The sequence below is a fragment of the Piliocolobus tephrosceles genome, chromosome 19 (genome assembly GCF_002776525.5).
Source record: "Piliocolobus tephrosceles isolate RC106 chromosome 19, ASM277652v3, whole genome shotgun sequence".
Classification (NCBI taxonomy): domain Eukaryota; kingdom Metazoa; phylum Chordata; class Mammalia; order Primates; family Cercopithecidae; genus Piliocolobus; species Piliocolobus tephrosceles.
The window spans coordinates 42,183,711-42,203,983 of NC_045452.1; the positions used below are offsets into that span (position 1 = coordinate 42,183,711).

At 44.2% G+C, this 20,273-nt stretch overlaps 1 protein-coding gene across 5 annotated transcripts in view; it reads left to right on the plus strand.

Annotated features, from left to right (window-relative positions):
* Positions 1–20,273, plus strand: part of HLCS (holocarboxylase synthetase) — a 250,179-nt gene that overhangs the window by 37,282 nt on the left and 192,624 nt on the right. For all 5 annotated transcript variants that reach the window (XR_002726196.3, XM_023191343.2, XM_023191352.1 and 2 more), the window contains 2 exons: positions 15,096–15,258; positions 16,694–17,637. Coding sequence is in view for 4 of the 5 variants with exons in the window: in XM_023191331.3 (XP_023047099.1) it covers positions 15,096–15,258; positions 16,694–17,637 (1,107 nt within the window). In the remaining variant the exon portion in view is untranslated. The remainder of the gene's footprint in view (positions 1–15,095; positions 15,259–16,693; positions 17,638–20,273) is intronic.

The following is a 20,273-nucleotide window of genomic DNA, read 5'->3' on the forward strand; positions in this document are numbered from 1 at the left end:
GTGATCCGCCCGCCTCGGCCTCCCAAAGTGCTGGGATTACAGGCTTGAGCCACCGCGCCCGGCCTTTTTTTTTTTTTAGATGGAGTCTCTCTCTGTTGCCAGGCTGGAGAGCAGTGGCTCAATCTTGGCTCACTGCAACCTCTGACTTCCTGGTTCAAGCCAGTCTCCTGCCTCAGCCTCCCAAGTAGCTGGAATTACAGGCACACGCCGCCATGACCAGCTAATTTTTGTATTTTTAGTAGAGACGAAGTTTCACCATGTTAGTCAGGATGGTCTTGATCTCCTGACCTCATGATCTGACCGCTTCGGCCTCCCAAAGTGCTGGGATTACATGCGTGAGCCACCGTGCCCGGCCATGGTTACTTAATTCTTAATTTTCTAGGGTAGAAGAATGCCTTCCCAATGAGGAGGATTGCCACAGTCCAGTTAGCTAATTTCACTTGTGATCAGAGACATCAGTGGGTCTTGCAACCAGGGGCTAGAGACGTCCAGAGCCATTCATGTTGACCACTCTGGCTGTTACCCTGAGCTCCATTTTATAAATTAGGATTCAAAACTTAAAAAGGGATTGATCTCATAGCTCACTGTCTTCTAACCAAGTCACCAGTTCCCCTTCGGGTTGATTGCTTGATGGGATTTTGCATTTTGAGGGACTCTTATGAATCTGTGCATGTATGTTTCACCTAACTTCACAGCCCCATTTGAATTTTACAGGGTCCTAAGATATTAAATAGAAAAATATATTATGTAAGAAAGACATTTGAGGCCGGGCGCGGTGGCTCAAGCCTGTAATCCCAGCACTTTGGGAGGCCGAGACGGGCGGATCACGAGGTCAGGAGATCGAGACCATCCTGGCTAGCATGGTGAAACCCCGTCTCTACTAGAAAATACAAAAAACTAGCCGGGCGAGGTGGCGGGTGCCTGTAGTCCCAGCTACTCGGGAGGCTGAGGCAGGAGAATGGCGTAAACCCGGGAGGCGGAGCTTGCAGTGAGCTAAGGTCCAGCCACTGTACTCCAGCCTGGGCGACAGAGCGAGACTCCGTCTCAAAAAAAAAAAAAAAAAAGAAAGACATATGAATTTGATGGGATCTTATATTTTTTCACATTTTTAAGACTATACAACTCTTAAAGATATTTAAAATATCTTTTTTAATTTTGGATATTTCAAATGGCTTTGATCTGTCATCATTCTATAGATTCCTAACAACAGATAAATGGATCTTAAAATTCAGTTTTAAAAAATGTAGCATTCACATATTCATATTTTCGCTTATTCATTCATGAACATATTTATTGAACATCTATGTTTCACTTGTTTTGCTTGATGCAGTAATACCAAGAAGCGATGGCAGATTCAGCTCAGTTTTCAGTATTTTCTGCACTTAAATTAGCAATCACATTTAGTAAGAATTGTTGACCCAAAGAACTTAATACAATTCTTTTTTTCCACAGGAAATTTGCTTATGTTGCTTGTACTCGATCAAGGCATTCATTGAAGGTTTATTGATTGCCTGTTATATGCCAGATTGTGTGCTAGGTAGGGCTGGAGGCATGAGTCACATGGAGAGGAAAGATTCATTCAGAAATGACATTCCCTGTTTGTAAGGAACTCACAGTGTGGGGGAGCAGAGAGCTAAGTAAATGAACAATTAGAGGTCACCATGTTAAGTACTATAGAAGGCATGGATAGGGATTATCGGGGGACCTACCTAGATTGGGTGAGGTCAGGAAGGACTTTCCAGGGCAGGTGATGTCTGAGGTTTAAGGTGAAAATAGGAATCAGGTGAAAGGAGGAAAGGCCTTCCCAGGTAGAACAGCATGTACAGATGTACAGAAAGCATTTGCACCTGGCCACTGCACACAGCTCAGTACATTTGGAGTCTGCATTCACCTGAGTTGGCGAATGGCCCTAGATAAGACCAGAGGGGAAAGTAGGGGGTGGAATGTTGTGTGGGAAATTACCTTGGTGCGGTGATATCTTCCAAGAACATGGCCAAGCAGGCTATTCTAGCAGTCACAGAATAGAAAGGCTCATAGGCTGAGTTAAGATGCTTGAATCACGTTGTTTATTACATCAATTCAAAACATGCAGCAAGAAACGGGGAGAGATCTGGGATCGGTTAACACTTAGGATCAGGTGCCTATGGAATGGAAGGAGCACAGTCTGAATCCTGGGCCATGTGATGTTCATACTTGAAGTCCTGTCTACCTCTGCTGCATCAGCCTTTCCTGCCAATGGTGTCAGTACAAGGACTAGAGCTGAAGTTATACGAGGGCCCAGAAGGTGGAAGGTGCCTGTAGCCAGCACACAGTTGCTTTGTTAGAGAGACTTGGATATATATGTCTGCAATAGCTGTGGCTTACCAGAGACCTGCTGAGATGCTGTGTGTGTTTTTTAATCTGTGTTTCTAGACAGTATATAAATGGGGTCAAAATGGGTGGCCAAATTAAGGATGACGTAACTGTCAAGTGGCATAGTTTGTGCCTTACTGATATTTAAGATTTGATAAGATTGGCCCTGGTCAGCCTGGGCAGCACAGCAAGATGCTGTCTCCACAAGAAATTAAAAAAAAAAAAAGTAGCCAGGCATGATAACGTATGCTTTTGATCCCATCTACTTGAGAGGCTGAGGTGGGAGGATTGCTTGAGCCCAGGAGGTTGAGACTGCAATGAGCCCCGATTGCACTATTGAACTCTAGGCTGGGTGACACAGCTGTGAGACCCTGTCTCTCTCTCTCTTAAAAAAAAAAAAAAAAAAAAAAAAAAAAAAAGATTGATTCTCCTGTGACTTTCTGCCTAGGACTAACACTCTTTGGTTTTGTCCTTTTTATCTATGTTGAACACATGTATGTTCCACTTATTTTGTCTGTCTTGAGCGTGTCTTACAAGCTTTTGACTCACTATGAGTTTCATCCATGCTATTTGTTTTTCTTGTTTTCTATGTAGCAGAATTGAATATACTCACAAATTGGATGGCAAATGGACATAATACACAAATCAAACAAGGCTTATATGTGTTAACCAGGAGTTTGGACTTGATCCCAAGGACAGTAGGCTAAAACCAGTTTTTTGTTTGTTTGTTTTTTTTGAAGCAGAATGATCAGATTTGTGCTTTAGGAAGGTCACAATTCAGGCAGATTGCAGAAGGGATGGGAGGGGAGCAAACCTAGAACAGATTGTAGGCGAATGTGGGAACAGATAATGGGCTTGATGAGTGTTGGGAGTAGGAACACTGAGATAGAGACAGAAGGCCATATTGGTTAGGAAGTGATGGCCTGTGGTTGGGTGGTGGGTCACTTGTGGAGATGGGGAATGTAGCAGGAAGGACTTAGAGGGCTATTGTCAGGAATACAGTTTCACACATTGTGTTAATCAGATTGCTGGAGTAACAGATAAGCTTAGAATCCCAGCAGCTTCTAACCGTGAATCCTAGTTTCTTGGGTGTGTTAGTCGTATGCTCAGCAGGTTCGCTGCTGCTCTTTCCAGCTGTGACTCTGTTTTGAGCTCTCTGCTCTCTACATCTCTCTTGTTCAGGGTCTTGGGCCAAAGGAGCATGCCCATTTAGGAACATGTCATTCTTATGCAGAAGGGGAAGACTAATTGCTGGCAGAAACTTGTTGCCGTGCATTGAAGATAGCTGCAAATTCTTTCCTCCTGTTGAGAGGTGGAGTCACTTCCCCCTCCCTTGAATCTGAACTGACCTTAGTTATTTGTGTGTCCACTGGGATGTGATGGAAGTGACATGCTGAGAATTCTCAGGCTAGATCATAAGAAACCTTGGAGCCTCCATTCTGGGCTCTTGGAACATGCCATCTGGGAGTCCAGCTCCCATACTGTGAGGAAGCTCAAGCTGCCCTGTGGCGAGATCCACATGAAGGACAAGGACATGTGGCTCTTTGTGGACAGCCCTGGTCAAGCTTCCAGCTGACAGGCAGCTCCAGCTCAGAGACAGAGGCATCTTGAAAGTAGGTCATCCAGCCCTGGTTGAGTCACTCTACCTGATGCCACATGGAGCAGAGTTAAGCTGTTGCTGCTCAGTCCTGTCCAAATTGAGATTCGTGAGTAAAATTAATGATTAGTTTTAAGCCACTGAATTTTGCGGTGGTTTGTTATACATCAGTGGATAGCTAAACCACTTGGGATACCTCTTAAAACTCCTCTTCTTCCTCAGCTTACATCAGTGGAATGGAGGGATGAGGTGGGAAGTAACTGTGGATGTAAATGCAGCACACCTTAGCGGGCCTCGGCAGTGTATCGGACATCTACAGAACACAATAATAACACTCTTCTGTGTGGTGACAAGGGTATTTATTCTCACAATATTTGTATTATTTTCTCACTTATTCAGAATATTTAAACAGTAAGACCCGCCTTTTCCCTGAGCATCTGGTCAGTCATGGTTTCGCAATTCCTCTTTTCAGCTCCACCTGGGTCAGTTGACCATTTCAGCTCCTGCTTGCTGTGACTTTGTGATAACTCTTACACTGTTACTTGATTTTCCAATACCCTTCTCTTAAAAGTGCCATAGGGCGTATTGTCTTTTTTTTTTTTTTTTTTTGAGACACGGTCTTATTCCGTCATCTGGGCTGGAGTGCAGTGGCATGATCAAGGCTCACTGCAGCCTTTACTTCCAGGGCTCAATCCATCCTCCCACCTCAGCCTCCCAAGCAGCTGGGAATACAGGTGCGCGCCACCACGCCCAGCTAGTCTTTTGTTTTTAGTAGAGATGGGGTTTTGCCTTGTTGCCCAGGCTGGTCTTGAACTCCTGAGCTTAAGTGATCCTTCCTGCCTTGGACTCCCAAAGTGCTGGGATTACAGGCATTAGCCACCGCACCTGGCCTGTCTTTTTGCATAATATCAAGTGAAAGTCAATTTTGTAGCTCTCCTGTATCCTATTTCCAAACACAAAAGACAGCAAGGATAGCCAGAATTTAAAAATAACCTCTTCCCTTTAGTCTTGTATTTTCATTTTTTTTTTTTTTTTTTTTTTTTTTGAGATGAAGTCTCGCTCTGTCACCCAGGCTGGAGTGCATTGGTGTGGGGTCTCGGCTCACCACAACCTCTGCCTCCGGGGATCAAGTGATTCTCCTGCCTCAGCCTCCCGAGTAGCTGGGACTACAGACGTGCGCTACCATGCCCAGCTAATTTTTGTATTTTTAGTAGAGACAGGGTTTCACCATGCCAGCCAGGCTGGTTTCAAACTCCTGACTTCGTGATCCACCCATGATCCTCCCGAAGTGCTGGGATTATGGGTGTGAGCCACTGTGCCTAGCCCTATATTTTCAAATTCTCTTCCTCTGCGTGTCCAGCCCTCTTCCATCCAATTTGTTACTAGAACTTTTTAACAATTTCACATTGAATTAAGATGATTTGGTCGGGGGCGGTGGCTCAAGCCTGTAATCCCAGCACTTTGGGAGGCCAAGGTGGGCGGATCACGAGGTCAGGAGATCGAGACCATCCTGGCTAACATGGTGAAACCCCGTCTCTACTAAAAAAAAATACAAAAAACTAGCCAGGCGAGGTGGCGGGCGGCTGTAGTCCCAGCTACTCGGGAGGCTGAGGTAGGAGAATGGCGTAAAACCCGGGAGGCGGAGCTTGCAGTGAGCTGAGATCCGGCCACTGCACTCCAGCCTGGGGGACAGAGCCAGACTCCGTCTGAAAAAAAGAAAAAAAAAAATTAAGATGATTTGTAAGAGGAGAAACAAGAGTCAGAAAAATTAACAGCATCCGTGATCTGACTCTGCGTACTAGTGGGTTGTTGAGATTTCTGTTCCCCACTGGCTGCAGAGCCGCTGCCTGCCAACGCCCTCTGTTGGGCAGGGCCACCTGTGCTAGTTTAACCTGGGGTCTATCACTCCCAGGCTGCTTCTTGGATGTGAGTTGTTTTGTTTGTTTGTTTTTTGAGACAGAGTCTTGCTCTATCGCCCAGGCCAGAGTGCTGGAGTGCAGTGGCGCGATCTCGGTTTTGCAAGTTCCACCTCCCGGGTTCACGCCATTCTCCAGCCTCAGCCTCCCGAGTGGCGCGCCCAGCTAATTTTTGTGTTTTTTAGTAGAGACGGGGTTTCACTGTGTTAGCCAGGATGGTCTCAATCTCCTGACCTTGTGATCCGCCTGCCTCGGCCTCCCAGAGTGTTGGGATTACAGGCGTGAGCCACTGCACGCAGCCTGGATGTGAGTTTTAAATGGAGCAGAGAAGATATGCCTTGCGGGCTGCCATACATTGTAACATCAAGTCAAGAGCTTTAGTTACTTAACAGATTTCTGCTGGCTGCTATTATAAGAGGAAACTCCTTTGTTTATGGACAGCCAGGGCTTCCTTAGCTTTGATCTTTCGGAGTAAGCCTTTTGCTTGACTTCCCTTTTCTTTTCCATGCCTTTGTTTCCATCTCGAAGTGCAAATTTGAAGTGGCCTGTTTGCCTTTATCCACTGAAAGGCAAACACCCTGGGCGAGGTATCAGTGACAGTGCGGCTCTGCTTTGATCGGAGCACCCAGCAGCTGCTTGAAGGCGTTTGCATGGTCCGTGGCTCACCACGCTCCTAGAAAAAGGAAATGCACTTAGTTGAGGAAACAGTTGGCAGAGTGGAGAAACTTGATCCGGGATGTGTGAGTGTATTGTTCTTTGGCCTCTTCCGGTCCTTCCTCTTCTTTTGTTTATCTCCTGCCTCATTCCTCCTCAGAGGCGTGTGGGAATTTCATTATTGGCTCCTTTTACATTGCCAGTGCCTGCTACCCCAGGGGACTAAATCAGTGTTTTTACAGCTAAATTCCGGGTTGAGTCTCCATTGGCTGAGCGGTTCTCCTCCTCCTCTGATTGCTCTGAAGACAATGATGCCTTTAGTTTCCTGCGGGAGGTTGCCCTGTTCTTTTCCATGTTTTGCATGCACCTTCATCCCAAAAGTCTGCCCTGCCACCGTGTTAGTTTATCTTCTCATCTTCCTGAACTGACATCCTTTCCCCCATTCCCAAAGCTGAAATCAACGGACTCTCTGTCCTGAATCAAAGATGTCATTTCTGAAATGTAGACTTCTGCTGAAATGCTGGGTGGGCCTGACCCGCCAGGTGAATTCTGCTTCCCTTGGCTGTGTGTCCAGGAGGAGAAGGTGGGAGAAGTAGGTAGTAAAGTGGAGGGAAAGCTACAGGTAGAGCTAAACGAAAATTCTGGAGTTTCTCTTTGTCCAAATATTCTACACAGTTTAGTGAGTTGGCCATAAAGGTCTGCGTTTATTGTTTTTCCCTCCAAGGCCATGTTTCTCAGGTATTTTTTTTTTCATGATTGGTTTTCCAAGGAGAATAATTAGATTCAAGTTCACTTTAAGAAGAGAAATGAGCTACTAAGGATTAAGATTTTGTTGTGGGGGGCCAGACACGGTGGCTCACACCTGTAATCCCAGCACTTTGGGAGGTTGAGGCAGGAGGATCGCTTGAGCTCAGGAGTTCGAGACCAGCCTGGGCAACATAGTGAAATCCCATCTCTACAAAAAATAAAAAAATTAGCTGGTCATAGTGGTGCATGCCTCTCGTCCCAGCTACTTGGGAGGCTGAGGTGGGAGGATTGCTGGAGCCCAGGAAGTCGAGGCTGCAATGAGCCATGATTGCACCACTCCAGCCTGGGTAATAAAGTGAGACCCTGTCTCAAAAAAAAAAAAAAAAAAGTTGTGGTGTAGGGTTGAGCCTTGGAGGGCCACAAACTGTTGTAATGTCTTAAGATTTTTTCCACCTCCCCACTCTCTGCCAAGATCGGTTTTTGCCCACTAGGGATGATGTGGTTTCTCATGAGGTTACTTGCTCTAAAGGACTCTATATTTTGGAACCATAAGAGCACCCCTTGTGGCCCAGGCACTTAGTGCTCTCAGTAACCTTCCAAGGTAGGTGCTCTTATCTCTACCTTACAGACAGGACACTGAAGCATGGGGAATTTGAGTAGCTTGCTCAGGTCACACACCCTTAACCAGAGGAGCCAGGATTGAAGTTTGGGAAGTTGGACTCTAGAGTCCGTTTACTGACTAGGCTGTGCCGGAAGAGTGTAGAGACAAACAAACTTCCTGGACTCTTTTCTTTTTATTTTAAAAAATTGAGATGTAATTCACGTATCATGAAATTCACCCTTGAAAAACAATTCAGTAGTTTTTACTATGTTCACAAAGTTGTGCAATCATCAGAATTACCTAATTCTAGAACATTTTTAGCACACCAGAAAGAAACCACACACCTGTCAGCATTCACTGTCTGCTCCCCAACACCTCAACTCCTGGCAACTGCAAATCTAGTTTCTGACTCTAGATTTGCCTATTTTAGACACTTCATGTAAATAGCCTCATAGAATATGTGACCTTTAGTTGTTGGCTTCTTTCACTTAATGTGTTCAAGATTCATCCGTGTTGTAACATGTATCAGTAGTTCATTCCTTTTTTATGGTTGAATAATAGTCCGTTGTATGGATATACACATTTTATATATCCATTCATCTATTGATGGATATTTGGGTTGTTTCTACCTTTTGGCTATTGTGAATAATGCTGCTGTGAACATGTGCATACAAGCTTTTTGTGTGGGCATATTTTTTTTCCTGAATGATGAAAAATGGCCATGAAAGTATTTTTTAGTTGTATGTATTTATGGGGTACAACATATGATGTGGTTTTTTCTTTGAGACAAAAAAACCTCACAAAACCTGTAGTCACCATGACATAAAGTAGATCTTCAAAACTTATTCATTGAAGGATTTTAAGCAGAGGACTAGTGCAACATCTTTTTTTTTTTGAGATGGAGTCTGGCTCTGTCGCCCAGGCTGGAGTGCAGTGGTGCGATCTCAGTTCACTGTAAGCTCCGCCTCCTGGGCTCATGCCATTCTCCTGCCTCAGCCTTCTGAGTAGTTGGGACTCCAGGCGCCTGTCACCACACCTGGCTAATTTTTTGTATTTTTAGTAGAGATGTAGTTTCACCGTTAACCAGGATGGTCTCAATCTCCTGACCTCGTGATCCATCCGCCTCGGCCTCCCAAAGTGCTGGGATTACAGGCAAGAGCCACTGTGCCAGGCCAAGGAATAGTGCAACATTTTTAAAGGAATAATGACATTACCCTGGTGACTATGTGAAGAACGTCTTGGGGAGAGCCAAAATGAATGAAGGGAGCTTGACGAGGTCATTAAAGTATGATGATGGAGGGAGGTGACCAAAAAACAGGATGTAAAAACATAAGCCAACTGTCCACTTCTTGATGCTGACTAAATCTTACTAGCTGAACAAATGGAACAACAACAACAATTAAAAAACCAAAAACCAAAATCAAAACAAAGAAGCAGGAAAAAAAAGAAACTGTCCTTACTAGTTTTGTTGTATATTAATTTTTGGTTGAGGTATAATTTATATAAAATAAAATGCACAGATTTTAGATGCACAATTGTATGTGTTTTGATGAATTTATACATCTAGATAACTGCCTGGGTAATTAAGATATGAAACATTACCATCACCCCAATACATTTGTCTTGCACCTCTTTCTATTCGATTCTTTCTACTTGGGCCACTCATCTTTTTGACATGGTAAATTAGTTTCTCCTGTTCTAGGAATTCATAGAAATGAAATTATACAGCATGTATCCTTTGGCGTCTTTTTCTTCCACTCAACATAATGTTTTTGAAATACATCCATGTTGTATATGTCTCACATTTGTTTCTTACTGCTGAAAAGTATTCTCTTGTATGAGAATCATCATAAACCATTACAATATGTGACCTTTTGTGTCTGATGTCTCTATTTTGTAGAGATGAGGAACCAAAAGAATTAAAATGGAAGCTTGGAGAATGAACTTCAGATTTTGAAGTGTCTAGAATATATGTTCAGATCTTGGCAGCAGCCAAAATGAACTATTTTGGGGCTGCTGGAGTGGTCTATAGGGTCCCTGCCCCTAGGGCCTAAGTGGAGTTGGAATGAGGGTGCCTGATGATCTGTGTAAACTCTAGGATGGGCCTCATTTGGGGATGTGGGTAGTGTGTCCATATTTCCCTGAGAAGAACTGGTCTTGACTCTACCCTCAGTTTTTGTTTTTTCTTTTTTAATTTTTTTTTTTTTTTAGACAGGGCCTCACTCTGTTGCCCAGGCTGGAGTGCAGTGGCATGATCACAGCTCATTGCAGCCTCAACTTCCCAGGCTCAAGTGATCCTCCCATCTAAGCCTCCTGAGTAGCGGGAACTACAGGTGCCTATCACCACACCTGGCTATTTTTTGTAGTTTTTCGTAGACACAGGGTTTTGCCATGTTTCCCAGGTAGGTCCTGAATTCCTGATCCTTCTGCCTCAGCCCCACAAAGTGCTGGGATTACAGGAGTGAGCCACTGCACCCAGCCTCATTCTCAGATATTTGCTGTTATTGAGCTTCTTTTTTTTGCCAGATATGCTTGCATTTGGCTTTCTTGAGTTTTGCTCCAAGGTTTTTGAGCCAAACCTGCAGTATGTCTGGATGTATTTCCATTTTGGAGACCGTATCTTTCTGAAGGCTGGGGTTTGGGTATGCGTTCTTATTGAACAAGTTCAGATCTTCCATTTCTCAGTGAACATAGTTTGTTTCTTTTGTGAAGGCCTCTGGGGCTTGCCTTTGGGAAGATCCTCTGAGCCTAATCTAGATGTGTTCTTATGTTCAGGTCCAGTTGTCTCAGGTATATACTGGGGAGTAGAATTACTAGATCATATGGTAACCCTGTTAAACTATTTGAGGAACTCCCAAACTCTTCCAAAGCAGCTGCAGCACTTTTATTTCTATGAGCAATATATTAGAGTTCCAGTTTTTCTTGTCCTCGTCGGTATCTTTTTTGATTCTAGCCATCCTAGTGGGTATTTTGTTGTATCTCACTCTGGTTTCTATGTGCATTTCCTTAATGACTGATGATGTTGAGCAGCGTTTTGTGTGCTTATTGGGCATTGGTATATTTTCTTTTCTTTTTTTTTTTTTGAGACGAAGTCTCGCTCTGTTGCCCAGGCTGGAGTGCAGTGGCGCGATCTTGGCTCACTGCAAGCTCCGCCTCTGGGGTTTGCGCCATTCTCCTGCCTCAGCCTCCCTAGTAGCTGGGACTGCAGGTGCCCGCCACCACGCCTGGCTAATCTTTTTTGTTTTTTGTATTTTTAGTAGAGATGGGGTTTCTCTGTGTTAGCCACGATGGTCTTGATCTCCTGACCTGGTGATCCGCCCACCTCGGACTCCCAAAGTGCTGGGATTATAGACATGAGCCACTGCGCCTGGCCAGGCGTTTGTATATTTTCTTTGGAGAAATAACTGTTTACATTCTTTGCCCATTTTTAAATTGGATTGTCTTTTTATTGTTGAGTTATAGGAGTTCTTATATGATTTGCCAGCACTGTCTTCTATTTTTTTTGTGTTGTCTTTGCATTTTCTTGATATCTTTTGAAGCACAAAAATGTTTAATGAAGTCCATTTTATCTGTTTCTTCTTTTGTTGCTTGTACTTTTGATGTCTTATCTCAGAAGCCATTGGTTGATCAAAAGTCATGACAATTTATGCCTGTGTTTTCTTCTCTGAATTTTGTAGTTTTAGCTCTTACATTGAGGTCTTTGATCCAGCTTGAGTTCATTTTTGTACATGGTTTGCATGGTGTGAGGAAGAGGTTTATCTTAATTTTTTTTTTTTTTTTGAGACGGAGTCTCACTCTGTCGCCCAGGCTGGAGTGTAATGGCACAATCTCAGCTCACCGCAACCTCTTCCTCCCGGGCGGGATTGCAGGCGTGAGCCACCCAGCCTGGCCCATTTCTCCTTTTTCTAAAAGAGGTCTTTGACGCTTCTCTATCTGTGGTTTTTTCTTCTTCTGTATCAATTTAATGCAAATCTGAGTCTTTTAAAGTTTAATAGGGTTTTTTTTTGAGACGAGTCTCACTCTGTCACCAGGCTGGAGTGCCCAGGCTGGAGTGCCAGGCTGGAGTGTTGGCTCACTGCAACCTCTGCATCCTGGGTTCAAGCAATTCGCCTAGCCTCAGCCTCCCAAGAAGCTGGGATTACAGGCGCCTGCTACCACGCCCAGCTAAATTTTTTTTTTTGAGACAGGGTTTCACTCTTACTGCCTAGGCTGGAGTGCAGTAGTGCGATCTCGGCTCACTGCAACCTCGGCTCACTGCAACCTTGAACCAGGTTCAAGCGGTTCTCCTGCCTCAGCCTCCTGAGTCGCTGGGATTACAGGTGCCTGCCACCACGCCCAGCTAATTTTTTGTATTTCTTAGTAGAGACGGGGTTTCACTATGTTGGCCAGGCTGGTCTCGAGTTCCTGATCTCAGGCAATCCACCTGCCTTGGCCTCCCAAAGTGCTGGGATTACAGGTGTGACACACCGCGCCTGGCCAATTTTTGTATTTTTAGTAGAGATGGGGTTTCACCATGTTGGTCATGCTGGTCTTGAACTCCTGACCTCAGGTGATCCACCTGCCTCGGCCTCCCAAAGTGTTGGGATTACAGGCGTGAGCCACCGCGCCCGGCCTATCTTCATTCTTTTACACGTCAGTATCTGGTTGTAATAATAATGGTTGAAATATTGGTTGAAAAAACATATTATTTCCTTATTGAATTGTCTTGGCATCCTTGTCCAAATTCAGTTGTCCATGAATGTGTTTATTTCTATACTGTCAGCTCTGCTCTGTTGGTCTATATGTGTTAGTCTATTTTCACACTGCTAGAAAGAACTGCCCAAGACTGAGTAATTTATAAAGGAAAGAGGTTTAATTGACTCACAGTTCTTCATGGCGGGAGAAGCCTCAGGAAACTTACCATCATGGCGGAAGGCAAAGGGGGAAGCAAGGTATGTCTTACATGGTGGCAGGCGAGAGACAGAGACAGAGAGGAAACTACCAAACACTTTATTGATTGACTGATTGATTGATTGAGACAGTCTTGCTCTGTCACCCAGGCTGGAGTGCAATGGCATGATCTCAGCTCACTGCAACCTCCAGCTCCTGGGTTTAAGTGATTCTCCTGCCTCAGCCTCCCGAATAGCTGGGATTATAGGCACCCACCACCACGTCTGGCTAATTTTTGTATTTTTAGTAGAGACAGGGTTTCACCATGTTGCCCAGGCTGGTCATGAACTCCTGAGCTCAGGTGATTCACCCACCTCGGCCTCCCAAACTGCTGGGATTACAGGCGTGAACCACCGCGCCTGGTCCAAACACTTCAAAAGTATCAGATCTCATGAGAACTCACTATCATGAGAACAGCATGGGGGAAACTGCCCCCAGGATCCTGTCACCACCAGGTCCCTCCCTTGACACATGGGGATTACAGTTGGAGATGATATTTGGGTGGGGACCCAGCCAAACCATATCACTATATGTCTATGCTTATGCCAGTTGGACGTTGACTTTTGAAACCCAAGTTGCTTGGATGAGCAAGGACCCTGGGGCAGAAGTGGTGTGTCTTGTGGGAATCCCCCTTTGCTCTGTAGGTTCAAGATTTATCCCAACACTTGACCTGGAAGTTCATTATTATCTAGTCAGTTCTTCCAGACTTCTAAGGTAATGCTTTATTCATTTATTTTATCCAGCATTTAAAAAATAGTTTTTAGGAGGAGTTAGTTCTAAAATCCTATCCCACCAGTATCAGTATATAAAATAGAATTCAAGCCAAGTGTGGTGGCCCGAGCCTGTTTTCCCAGCTACTCGGGAGGCTGAGGTGAGAGAATTAGTCAAGGCCAGGAGTTCAAAACCAGCCTGGGTGATACAGCGAGTACTCATCTAAAAAAATAAATAAATACAAACAAATAAAAATGGAATAAAAAATTATTTATCTATAATTATGAAATTCGGGGCAATGTGTCCCTGAGAAGGTATCTTTAGGAAGTAGAGGAATCATTCATGGCATCTTAGAAAAAGACTGTGCTGCTCACTGCTGCTTTTAAAGCCACATGTGTGACTGCTAATAAAAGCAGCTGTCGGTAATTGAGTACTTTATTCCGGCGGATCTAAGCTTTCTACTGGGGGCATTACATATACTCTTTGATCTCATGAGCATACTAACCTTTAAATTATATTTATTTATTTAGTTAGGTTTTGAGACGGAGTCTCTCTGTCACCCAGGTTGGAGTGCAGTGGCGCGATCTCGGCTCACTGCAATCTCTGCCTCCTGGGTTCAAGCGATTCTCCTACCTCAGCCCCCGGAGTAGCTGGGACTAGAGGCATGTGACACCACGCCTGGCTGATTTTTGTAGTTTTAGTAGAGTATTCTTGTTTTACAAATTAGGACACTGCGAGGGTCAGAAGCTTGCCCGAGGACAGACAACGATGATTAGTTGTCTTTGACTCGGCCTCAGACCCCTGACTGCAGCACCGGGCTCTTTACCTCATAGGCTCTCTTCTCCATAGGAACCCTCAGCGAGAGTATGGGTGTTCGAGGCCCCAGTGTCACAGTCTTCTGTAGTAAGAACTGGAAGGCTAAACGGGGTGTTTTGCCCGCTCTCTTTCTCCCTGTCCCCCTTGTGGTGGGAACCTGAACCTCCTTACAGGGAGGAACCGTCTGGAGAGTCTTTTCAGATTGTTCTCACAGTTTGAGTGCAGGAACCACAGGGGAAGCATGTTTTAACATTCTGATATCTGGAGTTCAACTCCAGAAAGTCCAGTGTACCAGACAGGGAGGGAGTTGTGCTTGGGACTCTGAAGGTCTGATATGCTCCCTGGGAGGTCGGTTGCCCTTGGTCTCGGACCACACTTTGAGACAAGCGGGTCCACAGGTTACATTGAAAGTAATTGGGTATTGTGGACTTGTTCTCTCCTCTTCTCTGTTTTTAAAGGGCAGCATGATACTTTCCTGGTGTGTGGGGAATGTCCCTTTATCTTTTAGTTCCCTAAAAAGGTGGAGACTTCAGTTACTTTTAAATGAGAGAGTTATGTTTAGTGTTTTGTAAGCACTGTTGTCAGGTAGACATGAGAATGTTTGATTCCAAACAACTCTGATACTAATAAAATGTAGTATCCAGTAATTTGTTATTAATGACTATAATTTAGTGATAGGAGCCTCAACAGAAAAATAAAGTATCTGGCTATTTTAGAGAAGAAAAATCTCAACTGTCTTTCCCCATCGCCTCCCTCTCCTGCTTTTTCTCAGATTGTCAAGTGGTCAGACTGTTGTTTGCCATTAGCTTGCAGACCTGGGGATCCTTATCGGCTAATTGCTGAAGCAAGTGTGGACAACTTCAGCAAGCTGGGGGTGGCATTCATGGAAGATAGACTCCACATGGATAATGGACTGGTACCCCAAAAGATTATGTGTAAGTAACTTTAGAAAATGTTTTTATTGGCCAGGCATAGTGGCTCATGCCTGTAATCCCAGCACTTTGGAAGGCCGAGGCAGGAGGATCGCTTGGAGCCCAGGAGCTTGAGACCAGCCTGGGCAACATAGACACCCATCTCCAAAAAAACAAACAAAAAAAATTAGCTGGGTGTGGTGGTGCATGCCTGTGGTCCCGGGTTCTTGGGAGGCTGAGATGGGAGGATCACTTGAGCTGGGAGGTTGAGGCTACAGTAAGCCATGATCATGCCACTGCATTCCCATGTGGGTGACAAAGTGAGGCCCTGCTTTTATCATAGTGGGACACTATAGGTTGTTAGCTTAAGGACTGTTGAGCACTCTTACTGGTATGACGTAAGGGCTATGCTTAGTTTCAGTTTAATTCAGTCAACAGGTTTGATTTTACTATAATAATATACAATTCATGCATGTGTCAAGATTTTTTTGGGGGGCAGCAGGGTACATTTTCAGTGCTTATTAAATTTCTTAAACAAGAATGTTTCATGACTGCATTGTTCATGAGGTGGCATTCAAATTCAGAACCCATATAATATTTATTCCACATAGTTTAATACAGTGTAACTGGTGTCTAGACTACAGTTCTGATTGAGTGGGAGGCATAGCTAGTGTTACTATGAAGTTCTAAATCAAACAGCTTTTTACTTAAAATGTATGTATCACAATTTTTTGGGACAAATCGTTTTTCAGGAAACACACAAACTGTTCTTCCTTAATTAGACTTAAAAGCAGGCTTTTTATATCTATGAATGTCTTCTTTCATCTCATGGGCAAATAAATGTCCCTTATCAGCTCTGGAAGTTCATGTAAATCCCTTAATATCCAGAATCACCTCGTACATGTCTCCAATACCATGTCTGACGCATAGCAAATGCTTGATAAATGTTTTTGAATTAGTGATTGTCAACTTATATTCCAGTCCTGAGACAAGATACTGGAAAGAATCTTCTCCCATTGATCCTATGGCACGTCCTGAGAGTGACATTTCACTGGGGTGTGCTGGGGTAGACTCTAGATACGTGTCCTTTTTTATTGCTCAGTTTCATTATTGTAAAGCAGAATAACACCCAAGAAATAGAATCTGTGAGTAAGGAGGCAAAAGCACCTCTCTGAATCTCACTTTGCTCACCATTCCGTAAGAGGGTCTTAGGTTCTCCGATAGGTGTAAAAGATGTTGGGCAAACTGCTGATTTCACTTGGGGTCTTTAGGTAGGAACAGTTAGTGTTTCCAAAGGATGCGCCCGGATTGAGGGGGGATGCAGTTGGGAGCTGTGCCAGTGGCTGTCCTGGAATGTAAGTCCCACAATGCAGAGAGGGTGATGAGATTCTTGAGATGAGCTACGTGTCACACAAGAAGTGTTGATTAATTCTCTCCCTCTCTCCTGTTCGTGCCTTAGCGGTACGCTTGCAGAACTCCACTCTGAAGGAAGTTAAGGATCAGGCCTCAAACAAGCAAGCCCAGATCCTAGAGCCGAAGCCTGAACCTTCTCTTGAGATTAAGCCTGAGCAGGACAGTATGGAGCACGTTGGCAGAGATGACCCAAAGGCTCTTGGTGAAGAACCCAAACAAAGGAGAGGCAGTGCCTCTGGGAGTGAGCCTGCTGGGGACAGTGACAGGGGAGGGGGCCCCATTGAGCATTATCACCTCCATCTGTCTAGTTGCCACGAGTGTCTGGAACTTGAGAACAGCACCATTGAGTCAGTCAAGTTTGCATCTGCCGAGAACATTCCAGACCTTCCCTACGATTATAGCAGCAGTTTGGAGAGTGTTGCTGATGAGACCTCCCCTGAAAGAGAAGGGAGAAGAGTCAACCTCACAGGAAAGGCGCCTAACATCCTCCTCTATGTGGGCTTCAACTCCCAGGAAGCCCTCGGCCGGTTCCACGAGGTCCGGTCCGTGCTGGCTGACTGTGTGGACATTGACAGTTACGTTCTCTACCACTTGCTGGAGGACAGTGCTCTCAGAGACCCGTGGATGGACAACTGTCTGCTGTTGGTCATTGCTACCAGGGAGTCCATTCCTGAAGACCTGTACCAGAAGTTCATGGCCTATCTTTCTCAGGGAGGGAAGGTGTTGGGCCTGTCTTCGTCCTTCACCTTTGGTGGCTTTCAGGTGACAAGCAAGGGTGCACTGCGGAACACAGTCCAGAACCTGGTTTTCTCCAAGGCTGACCACAGCGAGGTGAAGCTCAGCGTCTTGAGCAGTGGCTGCAGGTACCAGGAAGGCCCCGTCCGGCTCAGCCCCGGCGGGCTCCAGGGCCACCTGGAGAATGATGACAAGGACAGGATGATTGTGCATGTGCCTTTTGGAACTCACGGGGGAGAAGCTGTTCTTTGCCAGGTACTCAGGGCAGCATGGATTTGGTGATCTTTGGGTATCTGTGGGTATCTTTGAGAGGGAATATGTCTTTTAAAGCTACACGCTTAAAAGTTTCAGGAGCTCGTGTGCTGTGAGCTGTGATTGACTGTTGGCTGGGAGCTTTTGCTGATAGCGAGCAGAAAGTTTAGTTTAGTTTAGGGCTTTCTTGAATACCCTGATTAATCAAAAGACTTGTGAGAGAGGAACAAGACAGTTGTCAGGGTTAAATGAGCTTGCTGGTTAACTGAGGCTTAGTCAGAAAATTCTTGTTTTGTTCTTTACTAGTAATGATCTTTCTTAAATACACCGGTCTGCTTTCTTGCCTTAGAGCACCCCTTGGTTAATATAATTGATCCTTTATTTAATGTAGGAAGTTGAAACCATCAGGGTAGTGATTCTAGACGTCAGTGACCACTGCGATGAAATTCTGTAGTTGATTGCCAAGGTAGTTTGTGTTAAAAACATCTTCAGAGTCCCAATTCCTTTCTTATGTTTTGTCACTCTTCCAAGTGCTGAAGAAAAACTTGAAATAAGAGAATATTGAAGCTACTGAGATTTGTGGCATACTAATACATAGGTAGGGGAAAAATGGAAAGAGGATGAAAGGAAAATGCTAATTTCTTTTTCTTGCTTTGGAGATCCTTTGGCTCTTTTTTTTTTCCTTTTATTCCCTCTTCCTTTTCCTTTTAGCTTTTTGTTTGTTTAAGCAAACGGTAGCGGATGGACTATTTCAGAATTCCTTATCATTGACTCCAAATCTTTTAATCCTTAGGGGAAAAGGTTTTCATTACAGTTAGACGAATGTTCACTTGTCCTTAAGGATTTAATGCTCTAAGGAGAAATTAAGCAGATGTAGATATTTTGTCCAGGAGAGTTCCCAAGATAAGTGTAATTGATTTTGTTTTATTACAGAGATCTTTTTACTGAGTTAGAGAATTGTTTCTTTTTTGTTTTGTATTCATTTTGTAATGCCTTGTCTTTTTCCAGTTCTCCTGGAAGCTAAGTCTCTTGAATTTTCTGACCAAACATTTTTTCCAGGGAGTATATATTTGTTTCTTTACTACACCTACATTTTAAGCAGAGATGCTTAAAATTAAGGAATTCAGACATTAGGACAGATGAACGCATACAACCCAAGCAGGTTTCCTGCAGTGCTGCAGACCACATGAATTAGCATTTGGAGGCGTAATAAATGTTCCTCTTATCTTTTTCTCTGCAAATACGGTAACTATAGTAACTACATATTCTCAGAAAATCCACTTAAAAACCCAACTTCCTAGAGCCATATTTCAGTTTTGAAGAGTGAATTTTACCACCCCTGAGCACAGACTTGTACTAGAAAATTGATTTGGCACTGTTGTGATTCATTTCTCTGAGTTACATAGCAAATCTGCTTGCTGCACCATTTAAATTGACCCCATTACTATCATAAAATTTGATACTGCAGTGTATTGCCCTAGGAAAAAAAGGCAATATGATGCAGCTTCACAAATCAGATTCAGAGGATTAGAATGTCATTTTTGATTTTAAATGACTTCCAGTCTTCTGTGTGACAGGGTCACAGTTTTCTCCACAGGCCTGTGTCTCTGTGATACCTTACTGAGATAAAAAAATAAATATTATCACAGGCTGGTTAGTTTCCTCTTTCCCTGTTCAATTTCATAGTCTTCACCTTTGTAATAAATCTAGTAATGATGTAACCCAATAAGAGGAGGTAAAGTATTTCAAGGGCAGAACACAGCTGCACCCTAGGCACTGGTGTCCCAGCCAAGTAAGCTGCAGATTTGATGCCTTTGCCATTCATAGTAATAAAGAAAGAGAGGAAATGTTTGTATTTTCGCTGTACTGATCAAGTTTGCAGGGAAAACTTGAGGCTGTGGATTAATGTTGACATTTGACTGTCAAATAGACCAGGAGTTTGCCATACAGTTGTCCACAGAAAATCTCTAAAATAGATTTTAAAAGATTTTGTTTTCTTGTTTAGCTTAGCACATGGCAGCAGTGGGTCGCCTTTGATGGCAGAGTTTCTCAACCATGGCACTATTGACATTTTGGGTCAGAGAATTCTTCGTGGTGAGAAACAGTCCTGTGCATTTTCGGCTGCGGAGAAGCATCCCTGGTCTCTCCCCACTAGATGCCAGTATCACCCTCTCCCCGCTTTTGTGGCTGGAGACATTTTTTAAGTTCTGGATTTCGGTCCAACTAAAAAAGTCTTATTTTTACAGGAAGGCCAAGTGACAGAAATAGACCTGTCATTATGGTAACAGGATTACACCCAGAGGATGAGACTCTAGTCCAGTACCTCTGTGGACAAGGAGTACAAATCTGCCACCCACACACTCTGGCTGCCACTTCTCCCTGCTCATTGGGAGCGTAGAACCAGAGGTGCCCTCTTTTCTGGTTGCCATTGTAGAAGCATCTACATCTTGAAACTGTAAGACAGTGAAACCAAGCGGTTCTCGGGATTTTAGCAGCCGTCTTCCTCCTTGTCTCTGGGAACTCCACCCGCTTGTAGCGCCATCCTGTTTTCCGTCCTGGCATTGTTCTCATGTGAAAATGAGTTAATATAATTCACTTTGTGTGCGTCTTGGCTACTCTGTGTATTTGCCCCGACCAGC